At 33.2% G+C, this 20,585-nt stretch overlaps 1 protein-coding gene across 9 annotated transcripts in view; it reads left to right on the forward strand.

The window, feature by feature from the left end:
* LOC118202388 (muscle calcium channel subunit alpha-1-like) overlaps positions 1-20,585 on the forward strand; it is a 674,690-nt gene that overhangs the window by 569,798 nt on the left and 84,307 nt on the right. For all 9 annotated transcript variants that reach the window (XM_085820710.1, XM_085820709.1, XM_085820713.1 and 6 more), the window contains 4 exons: positions 2,089-2,154; positions 3,398-3,489; positions 6,615-6,774; positions 20,331-20,458. In XM_085820710.1, coding sequence (XP_085676836.1) covers positions 2,089-2,154; positions 3,398-3,489; positions 6,615-6,774; positions 20,331-20,458 — 446 coding nt within the window. The remainder of the gene's footprint in view (positions 1-2,088; positions 2,155-3,397; positions 3,490-6,614; positions 6,775-20,330; positions 20,459-20,585) is intronic.

Raw genomic sequence — 20,585 nt, forward strand, 5'->3', positions numbered from 1 at the left:
TCTCCTCTACTTGCTTTTATAATTTTTACATATAGTTTTGAACCACGCTGTATATGTGTGTATGCATGTGTGTAAGTATTGTTTTCACATTTATTAAGTGTATTGCATTTAGTTTCATGCATATGAAATGCTATTTTAATTTAAAATTTACATTCCCATTTTTTTAATAAAACCAAAGGAAAAAAAGGCCAAAATTGGCTTTAATTTCAAAATCAACCATTGTAGAGCATTACCCATCATGGGGAATCAACAGCCTCATTTATTGTGGCATAACAATAAACTGCTATAGGTTCACTTTTGAATACAGTTTAAGATTAAGAATATAATTAATACTAAGTTGAAGGGACTCAAAGTGTAAGTATTAAAATGTAAGCCATCCATTGTGCCATGGAGCTTTTAAAAACCTTCAGCATTTATATCATTTTGTTATCGAACAAGGAGTCAAACCGCATGTGTATAAATGTAGTATTTTGTAATTTTACTAACTTAAAAATGCTGCATAAAATTTTTAGTTATAATATCTTAATAATTTTTATAGTGCATTAGTCTGAGATTTGATTTAAGAAAACTTGGTTCTTTCTGATTATCTGCATCTTCTAAAAATGTATTCATGAGGCAACATACTATGTCTCCAAAATGTATATATGAGGCAATCCAGTTATGCATGCAGCAGCAAGAGCTGATTTTCACCTTCAAATTTTACAGTCATTTTTCTTATTAATGTTTGCTTTTGTTGAATCTGAGTACTTATTTTTGTGTGTAAAGAACTGTAATGGAATTAGGAGTTTGTCAGGTTATGGAAAAGAAAGCATTGCATTTTTTCAGAAATATGCCATTTTGTTCAACTGCACGAGAATAGAGGAAGCAAGGATTTGCATTTAAAAAGTCATATTTCTTAAACAAGCAAATTTTATGGATTGTGAAATGTGTGCAATTCTTTGACTTAAGTGAATATTATATTAAGTGAAAGTGAAAACAAATCATTCAGTGAAATGAGTGTGGGCACAAGTTGTGTTAGATGCTGAGTTTATGCAATTATCTTATATTTGTAAGCTAAAAGCACTGTGTAGCTGAAGAGAAGGGAGCCAATAAAAGTGTTCTGTTATAGATTTTCTTGCATTTTTAATTTTTTAATTGCTTGGAGTTTTATGTAGCTTTAAGTTCATCACCATTTTTAAAAATGGCTGTTATCTTTCAAGTCTAGCAAAAAAAATTAGTTGACATTGGTTGGTGGCATTTTGGGGGTGTTAATAATCAGAAAGTACTAAAAATCCTCTATAACATATAAAACATAGTGACAGTTACTATATTATTCCTTTACTTAGTGCTTAGTGCTTTTGTAATCATTTCATAGAAAGTTAAATTTAAAAAAAAAAAAAACTCTCACTTATGAAGTCTTACAAATTTATGTAAATTGTATAATTTAAATTTACCAACAGAAGTTTAGTACTCATAAATTATAATATTTATAATTTGTAATAATTACAAACAAAAATTTAGAACTGATAAATTATATTATTTATAAGTTGTAATATTTTCAAACTTATCTTTCTTTAAAAGTTCTCTTTCAATGCATTTGCAATAAATAGAAAAATGGTGCACAATGCAGAATTCAAAGTTAAGCATAAATCAATCTGAGAATGATGTTCATTTTGTAGAAAGTCTATGCATTTTGAAAGAAGGCTGCCAGTCCCCCTCAAAATTCATAAAATTTCTCTATAATGCATATCAATTTAAACTTTATAATGTAACTATATTATATAATTTGTAATGTATTTTTCCCTCATATGAATTCTTTCTTACTATATAACGTGACATATATCAATAAGCAATTAATTATAAATTTTATTGATAATACTTTGTAATCAAACTGGATCTTGATTACACTGATCAATGTTGCTGCATAGCTGGCTATCATTCAACTTTTTGATCATCACTGACCCGACTTGGAACCTCTGATCTGAAGCTCATACCATTGTAACAAAACATATTTTTTGCATTCCTTTAGTGAGAAAACATTTTTGAAAATATAGATTAATGTGTAGGTAGCCATATTACTCAATAACATACTACTGTGTTTTATTTCAGGCCTTGCCTTACGTAGCTTTGTTGATAGTGATGCTTTTCTTTATATATGCTGTTATAGGAATGCAGGTATTATATAAATTAAGTAATATTGTTAATTTGCATGTATTGTATTAGTAACTGATGATGCTCGAATGTGTTTTTTTTTCTCTTTATGATATCACTGTTTGACATTTAATATTTTTAACCTGCCTTGAGCTAACATGATTACCATGAATGAATTGTATCCTTGATTTTTTTATCCTCTCTTGGTCTAATCTGATTATTATGAAATGAACTGTATCCTTGGCCATAGTAGAAAATTCTGCACTTATTAATATATATCCGATTCCTATTTTTACTGCTCATTTTGATTAATTTAATGCATATTTTCTTAATTAATTTAGCATTAAAATCATCCAAATTCATTATTCTAAGTTTATCTTTGCTATAGGTCTTCTGATCAAAATGAGCATTCAAAATTAGATTTGCTGTATTACTTTAGCTAATAATGTGATGTGATATCTGACATTTACAGAAGCTTCTACCCTGCATTGATTTATCTCCATCAGTCTTTTAATAGATGGCTTTGAAAACATATACATTCATATTTAAATAACAATAAATATGTAATTTAAAATGAAGATTGTTGCCAGTAATATGTCATGCTTATTATTATCAAATATTGTATGAAATCAAATCACTAAATATCAGTGTAGTTTCCAATCTGAATATCTAAAATTGCAAACTTCAGTTCTAAGCAGAGTTTAATTTTTTTAATATTTAAAAAATGTAAAAAATCTCAAAACAAAACTTCAAAACATCAGAACTTAAAACTTAAAACATCAGAAACATCTTTTATTAATTTCTGCAAAAGTGAAAATGCTCATAAAATTTATCAGTTGGATACATTATAAATAAAATGAGTTTTATGTCAATTAGATACTTTATTCTAAAAAGATTTTAAAAAATAGATATTAATTATTCAAAAGTGGGCTTTTTGCTTTTAAGTTATGCAGTTTGTTAATCAAATTCAGATCCAGTAAATTTGGAAGGTCTTAAAAAATATTGCATCAAATAAATGTTTTTAGTTATTTACCTCTCAGCTATCTAGGTATTTATTTATTTATTTTTACTGTGGAACACATTTTTCTCAATATCTCAGTTCGATATAATTGCAATATTTGTGTTGCAATTTTGATTGTATCAGATCTTTGTAAAGTCCTGCTTCATATATACCAATATTTTTTGTTTAGTAAACATGAAAGCTTCTTTAAATAGGACAGTTTTTTTTTTTTTTTTTTTTTAATGTATATTTTTCCTCCATATTTAGATGTTTGGCCGTATTGCTCTTGATCCTGAAACTGCTATTCACAGGAACAATCATTTCCAAACTTTTCCACAAGCAGTTTTAGTTTTGTTTAGGTATGTTCTATTATTTAATTATGTTAAGTGATTTTCAATTATAAGTAAATAATTTAAATGTCAAAATGATGGTATTGTACTGGATAACAGTATAAAAATATCCTTTTCCTTTGATTAAACATATGTATTTTTTGTCCATTTCCATGCTAAAAATTCAAGCTTAAAATGCCATAAAATGTTAAATGGAAAACATTTAGTGCCACTTTTCTCATTTGAGGATACTTATTTATGTAAACTAATAAAATATGTTTTTTGATTTTTTTCTTTCAGTATCATAAATCAATCTGTAATTCTGAAGTATTATTTAGTATATGTTCATGTACAGGAGACACAGATGATGTGACATAATGCATAAAATCTCTTTGCAAAGTAAATGCAAGAAATTATTTAAAAAGCTCTGATGAAAATTTTACTTAAAAACCTTTGAGAAAATATACAACTTATTAAAAGAAAACATTAATATGTAAGAAGTGATGTTAAAAGTTTAGTTACATATAATAAGTTTCGTGACCTTAAATAGTACATTATCCTACCCTGTCTAAACAAGTAAAAGTAATTCCTGAAAAACTATATAGGGATGACAGTTTCTCAAATTTATATGCACATCTTTCTATTTCCTCTTCCAAGCACTTTTTTTTTAATGAAGGAATTTTTTTAGAAAAACAGAAATAATAATCATTATGGAAAAAAAGTAAAATCTATTGAATTCTGCTGTATGTCCAGTTTTCTCCAGAAATTTATGGAAATGCTTTAAAAAATTTTCTCACCAGTCAGTATAAAGAATTAAATGTTCGTAATTGAGTGAATTTTCATAGTTTTTGACTAAGAATTTCCTTTGAAAATAGTTCCACCTTTAGAATATGGCATCAGAAAAGGCAAACCTTTGATAGCTGCAAATGCCCTTAAAATACCTGTTTGTAATAAGCAACTATTGAAAATTTTGGCTCATAAATGATCTTTCATTTTAATAACAAATCAAATTAGTTCCTTTTTTGAGAAGTAGGACAAGTTTTTTTTTTTTTTTTTTTTTTTCCCACACATTTTCTTTTGGCAACAGGATAGAAAAATTTGTTCATAGTAATACAAGTATGAGGTAAATAACTTATAATAATAATAACAGGCCTTTCATTTCAGTATTGCTACTATTAGCTTTTTATCACTGTAGTTATTATGTATATTTTTATCAATTGATTATAAAACTGGAAATTCATTCATCTTGTTTAATTGGATTTTTGTATCATTTTATTTTAAAAAGTAAAGGATTTTATATATTTGTTACTTTGAAAGTTTTACTTATCAGAGTCAGTATTATGAAATTTTGTTTATGTAATATTAATTGTATAAACAGAAATTTTGAGTAACAATAAATAATAAATAATAATAAATGTAAACAAAGTGAAAAAAGTATATATAGTGTTATTTATTAGTTTTGTTCTAACAATTTGCTGATGAAATTAATATTTCAACTCAGAATTATACTATTTTTCGCTTTAAAGATGTATTATATTTAAACATGCATCATGATTATCAAAATTATTATGCAGTTATGTTTCTCTTGAATAATTGGCTGTGGGACTAGGGAGTCAATATTTAAGCAATGTGCCAAAAGGGATATGTTTTGCAATAGATTTTGAATAAAAATTCTGTTAACTTCAAGAACAACCAAAAATATGTCCCTCTTCTTCACACACACGCACACACACACACACACAAAAAAAAAAAAAAAAAAAAAAAAAAAAAAAAAAACTTATTTGCTAGATGATAGGATTGCCAGCATGCTAATAGAAAAATTAGTATGTAAGAATTTATGTTAATTAACCCAGTTATCATACTATTTTGCCTTTACTTTCTCCATTCCCACCAGGATGCAAATTAGTTGATGTATTTAAGTGCAGAGTTCTTGAGTTCAAGTGACAGCCTTTGACAGGTATCACTGATTGGTTACTTGACAGCTATCACTGAGTGGATACTGTACTATTACTCCTTTCAACTGAGTTGATTGCTTTAGTTTCACTAGCTTCAGCTGCTTCATGAAATATTTTAGGCCAGGTCAAAAATAAATTAGGTATACGTTAGTTTGTATTTAATATTTTAACTGATTTGAACTTCTGTTTATGTTTTCTCATGAGCAGAAAAGATTTGATTTGCTTTGCTTTGATGTTCACTGTTATCAGTTTGGGGGAACTGTCAGGCTGACATGCCAATAAAAGTTTTATTTTAAACGTTCATCTGAGACTGTGGTTATTCTACTTTGAAAGCATGAGAGAATTCATCTGCCTGTGTGCATACTTCTAGAAGTTAGTATTGGCACTTAGAGTGTACAGAATAGGCAAGTCAAACAGAAAACAAATATTGTTACACTGTCAGCTACGAAATATGAAAAAGCTAAAAAGTGACAATTTTAAAACTGTTGGGAGGAACTGAATTAGAATTTCCTAAATGAAATAAACTTTTGTGGCTGTGAAATTAAATTCATTAAGAAAACCCATATCATCAACTGAAGTAGCTTTGTGGATAATTTTCACAGAATTAAAGTTACTTTTAAGACGGCATATGTTTAATTATTAACAATATGTTTACTTCTCCTTTTCGAACATAGGATTTATATACCTTGATGCAAAATTATTATGCTCTTTTAACTTAGCTGATATATGTCAAAGCACACTGATAAGATATGCTATAAATAGTCCTTATTAAGGACTGGTTTTGTTGATTAGAATTTAAATTTTCATACAGACCTTCTGAAAAGAAAATTTGAATTATTAAGCTGCTTCTTTATGACATTAAAAGTATCTTTCAAAAAATTGCTTTTAAAAACTGAAATTCTGTTGTTAAATAAAATTTATATAGTTTACAAAAATATAATTAATAATTTGGGCAATTTTTAGCATGCAATGATATGATTTTATGCTTCTGCTGTGAAAAACATCCCTCTCTAGAAAGTCCATATAAAATTTTAACTATTATTTGTTTTTGCTGATGGGTACAAATAACAAAAGAGTCTGAAAACTTACCTTAGTTGATTCATTAGTTAGGCTGGAACCATATAATCGGGCAAAAAGCATATAATTTTATGAACATCATGTATATACATAAAGTACATAAATAATATGAAATTACTCTAGGTCTGCTACTGGCGAAGGATGGCAAGAAATCATGATGGCCTGTACTAATAAGCCCACCACAAAGTGTGATCCAAGATCAGATGAATCATTTGGTGAAGTCTGTGGTTCTGAAGTAGCTTTACCATATTTCATATCTTTTTATATTTTGTGTTCATTTTTGGTAAGACCTTTTCTATAGTTTTTAAAAATTTTATACATAATTTCGTATTTAAGTGTAACCTTAAATGCATTGCTATTATTATTTTATGATTATTACTTTTGCATATTGCTGTATTTTGAATTTATTCTTTTTGCTGTCATATTTATGAGTCATCTAAAAGAACTTCTTTGGACATGTCATTCATTAAATGGAGGAAAATTGCTCTTTTTAAAAACATACGAACCCCGTACGCTTGTACAGGGTTCATATGGATTTGGAGTGAATAATGATGATACTACTTGATGAAGTATCAAAACACACTTTATTAGCCAGTATTGTCAGGACAGCTCCAAAGTCACTTTTACAGTCGCGAAGATCTACTATAAACACTTGCTGGAACAATCAGCGACGCAGCCTTCAGGTTATCAGGCTATCACAATGGAGACAGCCTCACTGCAAAGCACCAGAGTATAGCTCCCGACTCTGCTTTGTTGTTCTCGGAACTCCACGTACTCTCGAGACTCTCCATATTGCAACTCAGGATGCACTCAACACACAGAGACTCTTCGGTTCAGTCGTTCCTGGAGCTCAACACACTCTCTCAACGATTCACTAACCGCGATGCACTAAGAGACTCCTTCGGTGCACTTGTTGACCCACTTGGAACTCGCTGTCCGGCTGTCAACTCAATCAACTCCACAGGAATTGAATCGCTAGACGAGACACCAACTTGATACTAACTAACTCGCACTCTGACGTGATACACTCTCTATCAGCTCGCTAGGCGAGACACTCGCACTCTAGGTTAGGCACACACACTCGATACTAACTAACTCTTCATGTACCAGCAGGATTTATATAGCTTTTGGCTGGTGTTCGAGAACATTCTGGGCTAAACGGGTAAGAATTCATTCCAGAAGGTTCTCCATCCATCCATAGTATATTGTCAATTTTGTCGCCAAAAGGGCAATTTCCCGCCAAATGTGGCAACCCTGCCTTTTTGCTATTTTTTGGCAACCCTAAAACTGCTTTGCAGGGAAGCTATCTTACCGTGCCTGTTCATTTCACTGCCCCCTCCCAAGGACTGCATGTCCCGGGCAGTACAATCCTTGGTCAGAAGCATAATTCGATACACAAAAAAAAATAAACAAAAATAATGAAACAAACAAATAACATAACTAAAGAAACAAATATGTACACTATGTACAAGTTATGTACACAAATTAAACACATAACAATTTTTAATTTCTACAAAATTAAAGGTTCAGAATGAATTTCAGTCTTAATCTTTTCATTAATTTATACCCCAGTCAAATACTTTTCCACTGCAGTTCTCAGATGCATTTCTGTTTTGCATATCACAATCTGAAGATATAGTCTTTTCAGACTTTTCATGCACAGATAAATGTAAAAAAGTTCGTTCACCACTTTGTAGTTCATTCCCATCATGAATACAGTTCACCTCGGTAATTTTAGTGGCTGGTACATACTCATTTTCCTCCGTTTCCTGGGAACCAGTTCCGATGTTTGCACCAGGGTCGGGAATAGAATCCAATCCTTTACAAGCAGAAGTATCCGGGTTTAGAATCAAGTCCTTGTCTCAAAATCTGCACTATAAGGCGCACACATAGTTTGCAAAGTGGGTGAATTTTCTTGCAATTCTGGAGCACACTAAGCTGTATATCGGCTTCTTCCATCTCTGCATCACATGCACTTTCAGATGGTTCAATTCTTGCTAACTGCGGCTTCATAATTTCACTAGCAGTTTTGTTGAACTTGATGCTAAAGCAAAAGTTTAAAGTTTATAAAATTAAACATTTAGCAGTATAGCAATAAAAGCTCCCTGAGATACTATGTTGTGCAGACATTGAAGACAATAAAAGGTTTTGAACATAACCAATTTATTAACAATATAATAAAGAATAAAAACACAGAAAATAAATTTCAACAATATCAGATTCTTAGGAAAAATATAATATAACCATCATTCATCAAATAATATTTTTACCTGGTTTCCAAAAACACTGGCATTCAATACAAATAAAATGTCCTAAACAGTAATTAAGCGGCCTCAAAATGAAGTTGGCTACACATTCAAAAAGTCCATGATCAATGGTCGAGAAAAACACCTGAAAATTTAAATCAAGTTCTTGTAAGCACTCAAAACCGGCCTAACTCCGTTTGCCTTAGTTGAACATGAGGAATCGCCGCTCACGTATTTTAAATGCCACCTTCATTGAAGAACATGGATGTCGTCCACGGCAGTCATTCACATGGTAGCATCTGGAACCAAGGAATTTATTCTGGAACAATCATCTTGTGGATATGAACCAAGGAACTTTATTCAGGAACAGTTATCTTGTGAACAGGAACCAAGGAACTTTATTCACCGGACTGCATGCATCCTTCTGAAGGGGCTAGAAACCGCACACCCTAGTGCCAGGAAAGCAGGAACTAGAAAGGTTGAGCCAGAGTGACGTGAGATACTTATAGCAGAAGTAGGCATGACGTCATCTCACGGCAACCAATCAGCTGTCGGCACGAATCGGCTTTCCAGATGACGTAACATCACGTTTCGTTTTTGCATCTCAATTAGGTTGAAACAGTCCATTCTCAATGCAAACAGTGGCAGTAAGAAAAAGAAGTAGAAGTAACTACTATATTACATTAAAATAAGAATTAAACTAAATAAACATTTCAAGGAGGACAGATGATGCAGTAAAAGGTTTACAATAAGTTATATTTTCCAACAAATGCCCCCCACATCATCATCTCCGACCTGAAATAAAAACTGAATGCCAGTATCTTTACAAAATTCAAAACAAGAATAAATAAATATCACAATTTCTTCAATTCAGAAATTTTTAAGAAAAAGTTTTCCTTTGGGAACATCTTATCCCATTATTCAAAAATTTACCATAACAAAAAGTCCAACATGTTACAAAACAATACAAAGACATATATATGATCACACACTCAATACTTTTACTCAGGGCCCTGGTCAATCATACAACATTCTACACTATACAGTTTTACATTTACCTAATATCCATCATAATATGACTTATAACATATTTTCAAATAAACAAAACTCTTAATTTAAATACACACAAAAACAAATTTCATAAGAAAATTGTTCCACAAAATCTTATCAGGTTATGCTTAGTCAGCGGTTTTGTCATGGGATCAGCCAGATTATCTTTACTTGGAACATATTTTAAATCAAAAATTTCCCTCAGTTTAAGTTTGTGCTGTATGGTATTGGAAACGTATCCTAAAAGTTTAAGTAATCCTTCCCAGTGAACCTTACCAGGATTGCTTTGGAACTGAGAAAATATATTAACAGCATAAGCTATATCCAGACGAGTATGATTGCAAAGAAACGAGAGACATCCCAAAACATTTCTATAAGGATAGTTCATCATTTCAGTCGTTTCTTCTTGTGTACTGGGACTTTGAGTATTTCACACCTTTAACTATTGGAAGAAAAGTAATTTGTATTTTAAAAGACTTAAATCGATCAACTATGTCTTCTATATATAATTGCTGATGAATTAAAACACTATTGTTCTCATATTCAAATTCCACACCCAGAAGCTTTCTTGTTTTACCCAAAATTTTCAAATCGAAATGTGAACTCAGGACTTTTAATATTCTTTTGGCCTGAACTTCACTTTTTCCAAACACAACTATATCATCAACATAAACCAACAGAATGACAAAATCTTTAAAACGATAGACACAATTACACCACTCAAACTTGATAAACCCTAGGTTACATAGTGTTCTATCCAACTCGTAGTACCATAATTGCCCACTCTGATGCAAACCATACAAGGCTCTATCTAAATGACATACAAAAGTTTCTTTATCTCGCTCTACAAAACCCTGAGGTTAGGACATATAAATTTCCTCTGATAAAGGAGCGTAGAGATAGGCACTTTTTACGTCGCATTGTATATTTGCCCATCCAAGGTGTGCAACTGAAAGGGAGAAAAAGAGCCTTATTACTGAAAGGTTAACTACAGAAGAGTAGGTTTCATCATAGGTATCGTATTTAATTTGCCGATAACCCTGAGCCACTAAACGAGCTTTAAAATGAACAATGTTTCCAAATTCGTCACGTTTAATGTTGAAAATCCAAAATGAATATACAACCTAGTGGAGTCTTGTCTTTAGGAAGTGGAACAAGATGCCATACCTTATGTTTTCGCATGTTGGCCATTTCCTCTTCCATTGCCTCTATCCATTTAAGCTTTTCTGTGGATTTCATTGCCTGGTTATAAGTGTTTGGAATTGAAACCTCTAGTCAGCTATCTCGGGTATATGACATTGAAGGAGTGCCAGTTGGGTCAATTTCACCACTATAAGTATTGCTTCCCTTGAAATCAAACAAGGTAGGATCATACTGAATATTATGTTCAGTGCAATACCTTTCTACATCATTTGGTGATCGTAGTCTTTGATTAGACCCCCTCTCAAAATAATACACATCCGTACGAGTGCCGTCTGGCCTTGGAACAGGTTTACGAAGCCAAGTTACTTGTCTCAATGTAGATTGAGTGTCAGTGCCAATTGTAGAAGAAGGTACATTGGTATCGGTTCTTTCCTCTATTTCAGGAAAATAGCCAACTGGAGTATCAGTAGATTGGAACTCTACCCTTTCTTCAGATTCCAAATCAGGAAATGGTGCCCAGTACAGCTCCACTGCCACTTTTCTGCATTCCAATTGACTCTTTAAAAGTAGCATTTAGGGTTTCTACTACCTTTCGCTCATTTTCCAACCAAATCTTGTACCCTTTTGTTCGTACACTGTACCCAATCAATCGGCCCTTCGTTGCCTTTGGATCAAGCTTAGAATTTCTTTTAGCCTTTGGAATTCCCACATAGGCAATCGTTCCAAATGCCTTAAGGTGACGTACTGATGGTTTCCGCTTAGTGTACAATTCGAATGGGGTTCTATCTTGGCTCTTATGACAAATTCTATTAAATGAATATACAAAATACATTACTGCATCTGACCAAAATTCGGAACTCATTCCACTATCATGTAAGATTGCACGTACATTGTTGAGAGCTGTCTGATTAAATCTTTCACAAACTCCATTCTGTTCTGGAGTATATACATCTGTAAATTCGTGCTTTACACCATTTTTATTACAATATGACCTGAATTGATCATCATCATATTTTCGCCCATTGTCAGTCCTAAAGTATTTCAACCTAAGGTTCAAAGATCTTTCCGCACATGCTATATGCCTTTCAAATACTTCAAACACCTGACTTTTCTCCACAATGGGGTACACTACCACGTAACGAGAATATTCGTCAATAAAGGAAACAAAATAACGTTCACTATTCCTACCTGGAATGTTTATGGGTCTCCATACATCAGAAAAAACCCTTTCAAGCGGCCTATTTACTTGAATACCTTCTAAGGGTCTATAGGAGATTCGTCTTTGCTTATTGATTTGGCAATGTTCACAAAACAAATTAGGTGAGTGCTTTAACACAGGAAGACCTCGAACTTAATGTCTCTTACTAGTCCTGACAATAGCACCATAATTTATATGACCAAACCGACCATGCCATAATTCACTATTGTTATGCTGAACTGTGGATGCCTCAAATTTTACAGATTTGCACCCCCCCCCCTTATCACTATTTTCGAGAATACATAATAGTTACTTCCTATCAACTTAGCTTTGTACAAAGTTTCATTTTCATCATCAGTAACTTTAATTTGCCCATTTTTACCATAAAATCTCGCTCCATTGATATCCACCCTAGGTCCAGATATTAAATTTCGTCTCAGTTCAGGTGAGTATAACACATCTTTAAGCACAATAACCGTATCCCCAAATTTCATTTAAACAGTACCCTTCCCATGAATTGGAAAAGTTACCCCATCAATAGCTACTAGCATATTCTCATTTTTCACAGGAGAAAAAGTATCAAACAATTCACAATTTTTACAAAAATGATGAGATGCAGCAGTATCAAATATCCAACTATCATCATTTTCCTCCAAATTGTTAACATTAGCTTGAGCTATAAAATGGGACTGAGCATGGGAATTATTTTTACCTTTACTCAACTTGGGTTTATTCTTACACTTAGGAGATGCTTTTATTACTACTAGATACAGCTGAGGAAACAGGAGAAGCAGGTGAGGGTGATCTGGAAAAATTACCTTTCATTCTACAGTATTTTTGAATATGACCTGAACGGCCACATTTATAACACTTGAGCCCTTTAATCTGCTTAAATTTAGGTTCACAGTGAGTACTTTGAACTTCTATAGTCTTATTGGAGTTTTCCCTATCTATCTCTCTTAAGACGCGTTTCCTCTGCTAGTATTTCAAGTTCAACATTTTTAAAAATGAACTTTTCATCTGGCCACCTCAAAACATTCTGAACTACTTGATCAAATTTATCTGGAAGGAACCTAAGAAACTGGAAACATATATATACGTCTCTTACAGCCTGATTAATATCAGCTAACTGTTGAGTTACGCATTTTAATCTAGAAGAAAGAAACTAATACTTTCATTTGGCTTAATTTTACAATTTAAGAACTCTGAAAACAGAGACATATGTCTTGACCGATAATCTGGCTGAAAATATTTGGCAAGCGTATTCCATGCCACTACCGGGTCATCAATTTCACTTATCAAGCTTCTATATTCAGGGCTTACATTCATATAAATTAACGATAATGCCAATCGACTTCTATTTTGATAGTCAGCAATAATTTCTTTTGTAATACCCTTAACATCATTTAAACCAGGACATTTTTTCAATACCTTTAAAAGCCATGCATTTTTCTCATTTAAGACAAACTTCATATCTTTGGACCATGTAAAGTAATTACATGCCTCAAGTTTAGCAATATTATGCATGACACTAACAGTAGCCATATTTGAATTTTAACAAAAACCGCCTTCCCCCCCCCAATCTTTTAAGTCCTAAATTAACTTTAAACTTCAAAAGTCTGCACTAAAAATAACTCAGGGGCTGGGCCCATAACCAAAATGATGCTAAAGCAAAGTTTAAAGTTTATAAAATTAAACATTTAGCAGTAGTAGCAATAAAAGCTCCCTGAGATACTATGTTGTGGAGACATTGAAGACAATAAAATGTTTTGAACTTAACCAATTTATTAACAATATAATAAAGAATAAAAACACAGAAAATAAATTTCAACAATATCAGATTCTTAGGAAAAATATAATATAACCATCATTCATCAAATAATATTTTTACCTGGTTTCCAAAAACACTGGCATTCAATACAAATAAAATGTCCTAAACAGTAATTAAGCGGCCTCAAAATGAAGTTGGCTACACATTCAAAAAGTCCATGATCAATGGTCGAGAAAAACACCTGAAAATTTAAATCAAGTTCTTGTAAGCACTCAAAACCGGCCTAACTCCGTTTGCCTTAGTTGAACATGAGGAATCGCCGCTTACGTATTTTAAATGCCACCTTCATTGAAGAACATGGATGCCGCCCTGTTCTTGTGAACAGGAACCAAGGAACTTTATTCACCGGACTGCATGCATCCTTCTGAAGGGGCTAGAAACCGCACACCCAAGTGCCAGGAAAGCAGGAACTAGAAGGGTTGAGCCAGAGCGACGCGAGATACTTATAGCAGAAGTAGGCATGACGTCATCTCACGGCAACCAATCAGCTATCAGCACGAATCGGCTTTCCAGATGACGTAACATCACGTTTCGTTTTTGCATCTCAATTAGGTTGAAACAGTCCATTCTCAACGCAAACAGTGGCAGTAAGAAAAAGAAGTAGAAGTAACTACTATATTACATTAAAATAAGAACTAAACTAAATAAACATTTCAAGGAGGAGAAATGATGCAGTAAAAGGTTTACAATAAGTTATATTTTCCAACAGAACTTAACAGTCGCGTTTTCACTTTCTTCCAGGCCCACCAGTGGCGGAACGGTAAAGTTGCTGAACACTGGTAGTTCGGTCCGAGGTTCGAATCCCGCGAGCGGGCTGGCTGCATGGGCGTTTTCGTGTTTTTCCCCATGTGTAACGTGTATACGAGCCAGTGTCCCTTAGAAAGTCCTCCACGAAGGCATCCCACCCTTTAGGCAGATAGCCCTCGAGGCTTTGCCATAATCACATACACACATACATCACTTTCTTCCTCTTCAGGCACTTGAGAATCAGGAACTTTATTTACATGAATTATTTCTTCACCTCTTTCAGAAGCTTTACAGGCCGCTTTGTTTATTTATTCATCTTGATAAACAGTATTATCCCTGTCTTCCAGTTCAACTTCAGACACCTGAGGATGAGAAGCGCCTTCCCCATCTTTTTCTTCATCTTTTCGTTCTCTTTCTTTAATCTCGTAAAATGTGTCATCCTTTATTTCTTTAGCTTTCTCGTATACTTCACTAGCTACTTTCTTCATTTCTTCATCCTCTGATTCTTCAGATGCCACTTCCGTCATTTTCGCATCTTCTTTTATGGCTCCAGTTTCTTCTATGAGCTTCACTTTCACCTGTTGGATTTGCTCTCGCACCTTTTCTCGGCCGACATTTATTTCTTCTCTTCTAGTCCAGCTTTCATCTCTTTCAGTTCGGCTTTGATCTCAGCTCTCATCTCTTCATATCCAGCTTTTATCTCGGCTAGAGAAGTCCATCAAAGTCTTCATTCCCTCCACCATGGCTTTCCTCTGTAGGCGGGTTACTGGCATTCACTCAGAAATCCCACTTCTAACACCAATTGTTGCGTTTTTCTTTTTTCTGATACCAGTTGTTATGCTATTTTCTTCCTTCACGTTCGTATGGGGTTCGTATGAATTTGGAGTGAATAATGACGACACTACTTGATGAAGTATTGAAACACACTTTATTAGCCAGTATTGTCAGGACAGCTAAGTTACTTTTACAGTCATCGAAGATCTACTATAAACACTCGCTGGAACAATCAGCAACACAGTCTCCTGGTTATCAGGCTATCACATTGGAGACAGCCTCACTGCAAAGCACCAGAGTACAGCTCTCGACTCTGCTCAGTCGTTCTTGGAACTCCACGTACTCTCGCACTCTCGTGCTCTTACCGCGCCTGTACATTTTGTAATAATTTATAAAAATATATACAATTATAATCATATGTACAATCAAACTTGTTTTTATGCAGTAGATAGGGACTACATAAAAGAAACTGCACAAAAAAAATATTCAGAAATTTCATAAATATTTATAACGAATAATTTTTTACAACAAATTCGAGAAATATTATATGCATTGGAGAGGGACCACATAAAAAAAGTCACACTTAAAATATATGTCAAAGATTTACGAAATAGTGAGAAAGTTCTTTCAAACAAAATAAATAATTAAATTACACATGGAAACATTTTTAAAAAATTTAATTTCTCATTTTACACATGGGGCAATTTTCAAAATGCACATAATTCACTGCTATTCATCGTTGTCCAAAACGTACATCTTCTTGTGAGGAGCTGTGTCAAAATTGCTTTTATCACTTGAAGACATAACAATTTTTTTTTCTTTTTATTTTCCCTCCCCCCTTTTTTGTGTTGTTGTTGTTCTTGTTGTTACCGTTAAGTCAGTGATAAATTTTTGCAACAATGATCATTTGATTAGCTGCTTGTAAACATCACAATAGCTGCATTCGTTTGTTGCAGAGCTAACAGATTCATTTATTTTACTTACACTTTTTTGTATGGCTCTTATAGTGGATTTACTTAGTTTAAACCCGTTAGCAGCAGCTGTGGATCCTTCACCATCTGGTAGTCTTTGCAATTTTAGTTTCAAATCTTTCTTTTCTCTTTTTCTTGGCTACAATTATTCATTTTTAGGGAGTACTTATATCTAAAAATAAAATAAAAATCATAAAAACTATATCTAAATAGAAAAGATAATTCATTTACCTTTAATCTCACTGAAATGAATCCTTAATTGCACAAGTCATGGAAAAATTCTGAACATGAAGCATGTCAACAAAGATGACTGAATATGCATTATCTGGAGACTGTTGATAACAAATTAGCACAGTGCCTAAAGGTGAACAGTACCTTATAGTGTACATATGTACACTGATAGAAAACATTACAAAGGTGTTATAATACCAACACCTTTGGAATTCATATACACAGTCCAGTCACATTAATGTGACCACCACGTACTTTCCATGTCAGAGTTAAATAACCAATCACAGAAGGCAGGTGGCAGCACAGTGCAGTTGAGCGTATATAAAGGGTGTGTGAGGGCTTCGGAAAACATTTCAATCGTTGGCGTAATGCAGAAACGAAGCGATTTATCCAACTTCCAAAAGGGCATGATCATTGGCTTTCGGGTCAAGGGTGGAAGCATTTCCGAAACGGCTGAGTTTGTGAACTGTTCGCGTGCCGCCGTGGTAAAAGTGTACCGTGCATGGCAAAATGGGACTGTCCAAAATCAGCGACGTTGCAAATGTGGTGCACCACGGGCCATAGATGACAGAGGCGAACGACGGTTGCGGAGATGCGTTCGGGCAGATAGACGGGCTACGGTTGAGCAACTGACCACCAAAATGAACCAAGGGGCTACCAAAAGTGTCTCCCAAAGTACTATTCAGCGAACATTGCTGCGTCTGGGCCTCCGAAGCAGACGCCTGGTTCGTGCACCTATGCTGACTGCTGTTCATCGACAGCGAAGGCTAGAATTTGCACGCCAGTACAGCAGCTGGACGTCCACTGAGTGGCGACAGGTTGCGTTTTTGGATGAATCGCGTTTTATGCTCCATCGGACAGATGGACGTTGGCGTATAAGGCGTGAAACCTCTGAAAGGAACCACCCTGCAACCATTGCCGGAACGGTCCAAGCTGGAGGCGGGAGCATTATGGTCTGGGGAATGTTTTCCTGGCATTCTCTAGGTTCACTGATCATTGTGGAAGGCACAATGGATCAATACAAGTACGCATCTGTCCTTCCGGACCATGTTCACCCCTACATGCGCATTGTTTTTCCTCAGGATGATGGCATCTTCCAGCAGGACAATGTGAGGTGCCATACAGCTGCCAGTGTACGTGCGTGGTTCGAAGAGCACCAGGATGAGTTTACCGTCCTCCCCTGGCCAGCAAACTCACCTGGCTTAAACCCAATCGAGCATCTGTGGGACCATCTCGATCGAGTTGTTTGCGCCATGGATCCTCAACCGCGTAATCTAGCGCAGCTGGCCACGGCATTAGAGTCGGCATGGCTCAACATCCCAGAGAACACCTTCAGGGACCTATGTGACTCTCTTCCTGCACGTCTCGCAGCAGTCCGCTCTGCGAAAGGTGGTTATTCTGGCTTTTGACAGATGGTCACATTAATGTGACTGGACTGTGTACCGCCATTAAAACAAAATTGCTGAAAGAAAAAGCATTGAAAAGGACTACACTGAAAGAGGTTTGATTGTACATGGTTATAAGATTACTGTTAGTTGTGCCCCCCTTTTTTCATAATTTGTAATGTATGACAAAACTGATCATATGTGACATTTTATTTACTCTGAAACACTATGAAAGTGGAAATGAATTAGTCTAACGACACTCTTTGATTAACATTTAATGTGTCATACATTTAAGGGAATAAAATAAATTTACAGTGACATTATAAAAAACTATTATAATGTCAGCTTACATAATTTTGTCCATTCATCTTTTTTTGTACAATTGCTTCCAAAGTTGTAAAATTACAAAAAAAAAGAAACGTGCGAGTAATTATGTACCAAATAAATTGATACATCGTAGAAATTATAAAAATTCTATTAAATTCTAATATCAAATTCTCTTAGCACAGAGATCTTCTCAAATAGCACAGAGGGATCATATTTCTAGAGATCAATTTCATAACATATGTATTATTGTTAGTAGATCTCGGACAGATTGGTTTATGTAAAAGCACTGATGATAAATTTTCTTTTTTGGCTCAGGAATGTGCTTCAGAAGATTTTTCATAGTCAAATTGCAAATATGCATCTCAAAACCATTAGTAACCTCTATTCACTACAGAATTTTGTAACAATTTTCTCTTATCTCTTGCTATTAAGCCAATTTCTCCTAGCCATCTTCTAAAAGTATTCTCATAATCATAACTGTCATATTTTATTTTTATACTTGATCCTAAGTGCAGCCTAATAGTGGCTAAGTGACTAAATTCACAGAATACAGTAATGTAATCCTGTATTTTATTCCAAGAGTCTGAATGAGTTATGTGCGAAGTTCTCGTGGTTTTTCTCATATGTAAATAGATATGAACCAGTTTACCTATAATAATCAAATAATTCAGTGGTTCCAGCTAAACAAAAGAGTAAAAAGAGTAATTCTGTCAGAGGTTTAAAACTATGGGATAAATCTTTCTGAATGGGAAATTTTTCACTCTCACCTGATAAATATCGAAACAGATATAAGATCATTCAAGATCTTGAATAGTATTAAAGTGCCAGTGAACAGAAATTTAAGATAGCAGTTTCAAAAATTATTTATTTGTGCCTTCAAGTGGCACAAGTGAGTGGAACCACTTATAAGCCTATAATTCTTAAATTTGAAGACATAGTAAGAAGTGTTTTTCATAGTGCTGCAACTCTTAAAAAATCTTTTTGCAATATAAAGAAATTAGCTGAAATTTAGGCTACTTAGCTTAAAATTTAGAAATTTGGGATAGCCTTGTAAAATATCAAATTTTACCAGAACTGAGCGTACAAATAATCTGAAAATGAGCCATTTGGATGGAATTTTATTTTGCCATCTTGCTAATAATTGGAAAATACTAAATTACTATTTGTAGTGTAATGAAAAAAAATTAGTTTCTCAATTGAAAACAGTGCTTTCATTCACTGGCTTTTATTCATGAGACCTAATAAAAAGAATTTAATACATCTTTTTCTTGTGATTTTGGAAATTATATTCGTCATAGTGTTGCTATCTGTTATCTTTAATGCTCTGAAAAATGAAATTTTTAATTAGATTTAGTTTTAGAGTTTTGATACAAATCAATATAAAGTTATATTTTATGGTATGTGTTTTTGTGAGAGAAAGAAGTATTTTTACTTTATATTTAGACACTGAATTATGTGCCTGAAATAATGAAAAAACTAAAGCATTTGACATTGATATTTTATAAAAATTACTTTATTTCAAGTTAATTGAAAAGTAAAAAGTTTTTGCATGCTTAAAATTCAATTTATCTGTAAAATCTATTTTACCTAAGAATGATAAATTAAAATGTTTATTAAGTATTTAAACTACATATATAATAATGTATAATGATCCTGTTCAACTTAGACGTTCATTATAAATTGCATTTCAAAGTATAATTCAACTCTTATATTTAAATTCTGTGGCAATTATTTTATATCTTTATTTATATCATCTTAATTATTATTTATATTGTATATACCTTAACTTTATATTATCTTCATTGTTTAAAATGTAATTTTAAATTTTTTTGTTTAATTTTCATATTGCATTTAAGTTGCGTAATGAAATTCTTAATTGATTAAAAATTATTAGCATTTTAACTGATCTTATACATTATTGTTTTTATGTTTGCAGGTCATTAATCTTTTTGTTGCTGTGATCATGGACAATTTTGATTACTTAACTAGAGATTGGTCAATACTGGGTCCTCATCACTTAGATGAATTCATTCGACTTTGGTCTGAATATGATCCTGATGCAAAGTATGATAATAAACTAATTAATAAAGCAAACATTTTGTAGAGTCATCATTTTTATTGTAATTGTTATTTTTGTTATGTAATTATTCTTTCTTTGTTTCATAGTTAATGTACTAAGATATCTAATTTC

This window comes from Stegodyphus dumicola, chromosome 7, assembly GCF_044657685.1.
Source record: "Stegodyphus dumicola isolate Sdum_Otavi_A_Nest chromosome 7, ASM4465768v1".
Lineage (NCBI taxonomy): Eukaryota > Metazoa > Arthropoda > Arachnida > Araneae > Eresidae > Stegodyphus > Stegodyphus dumicola.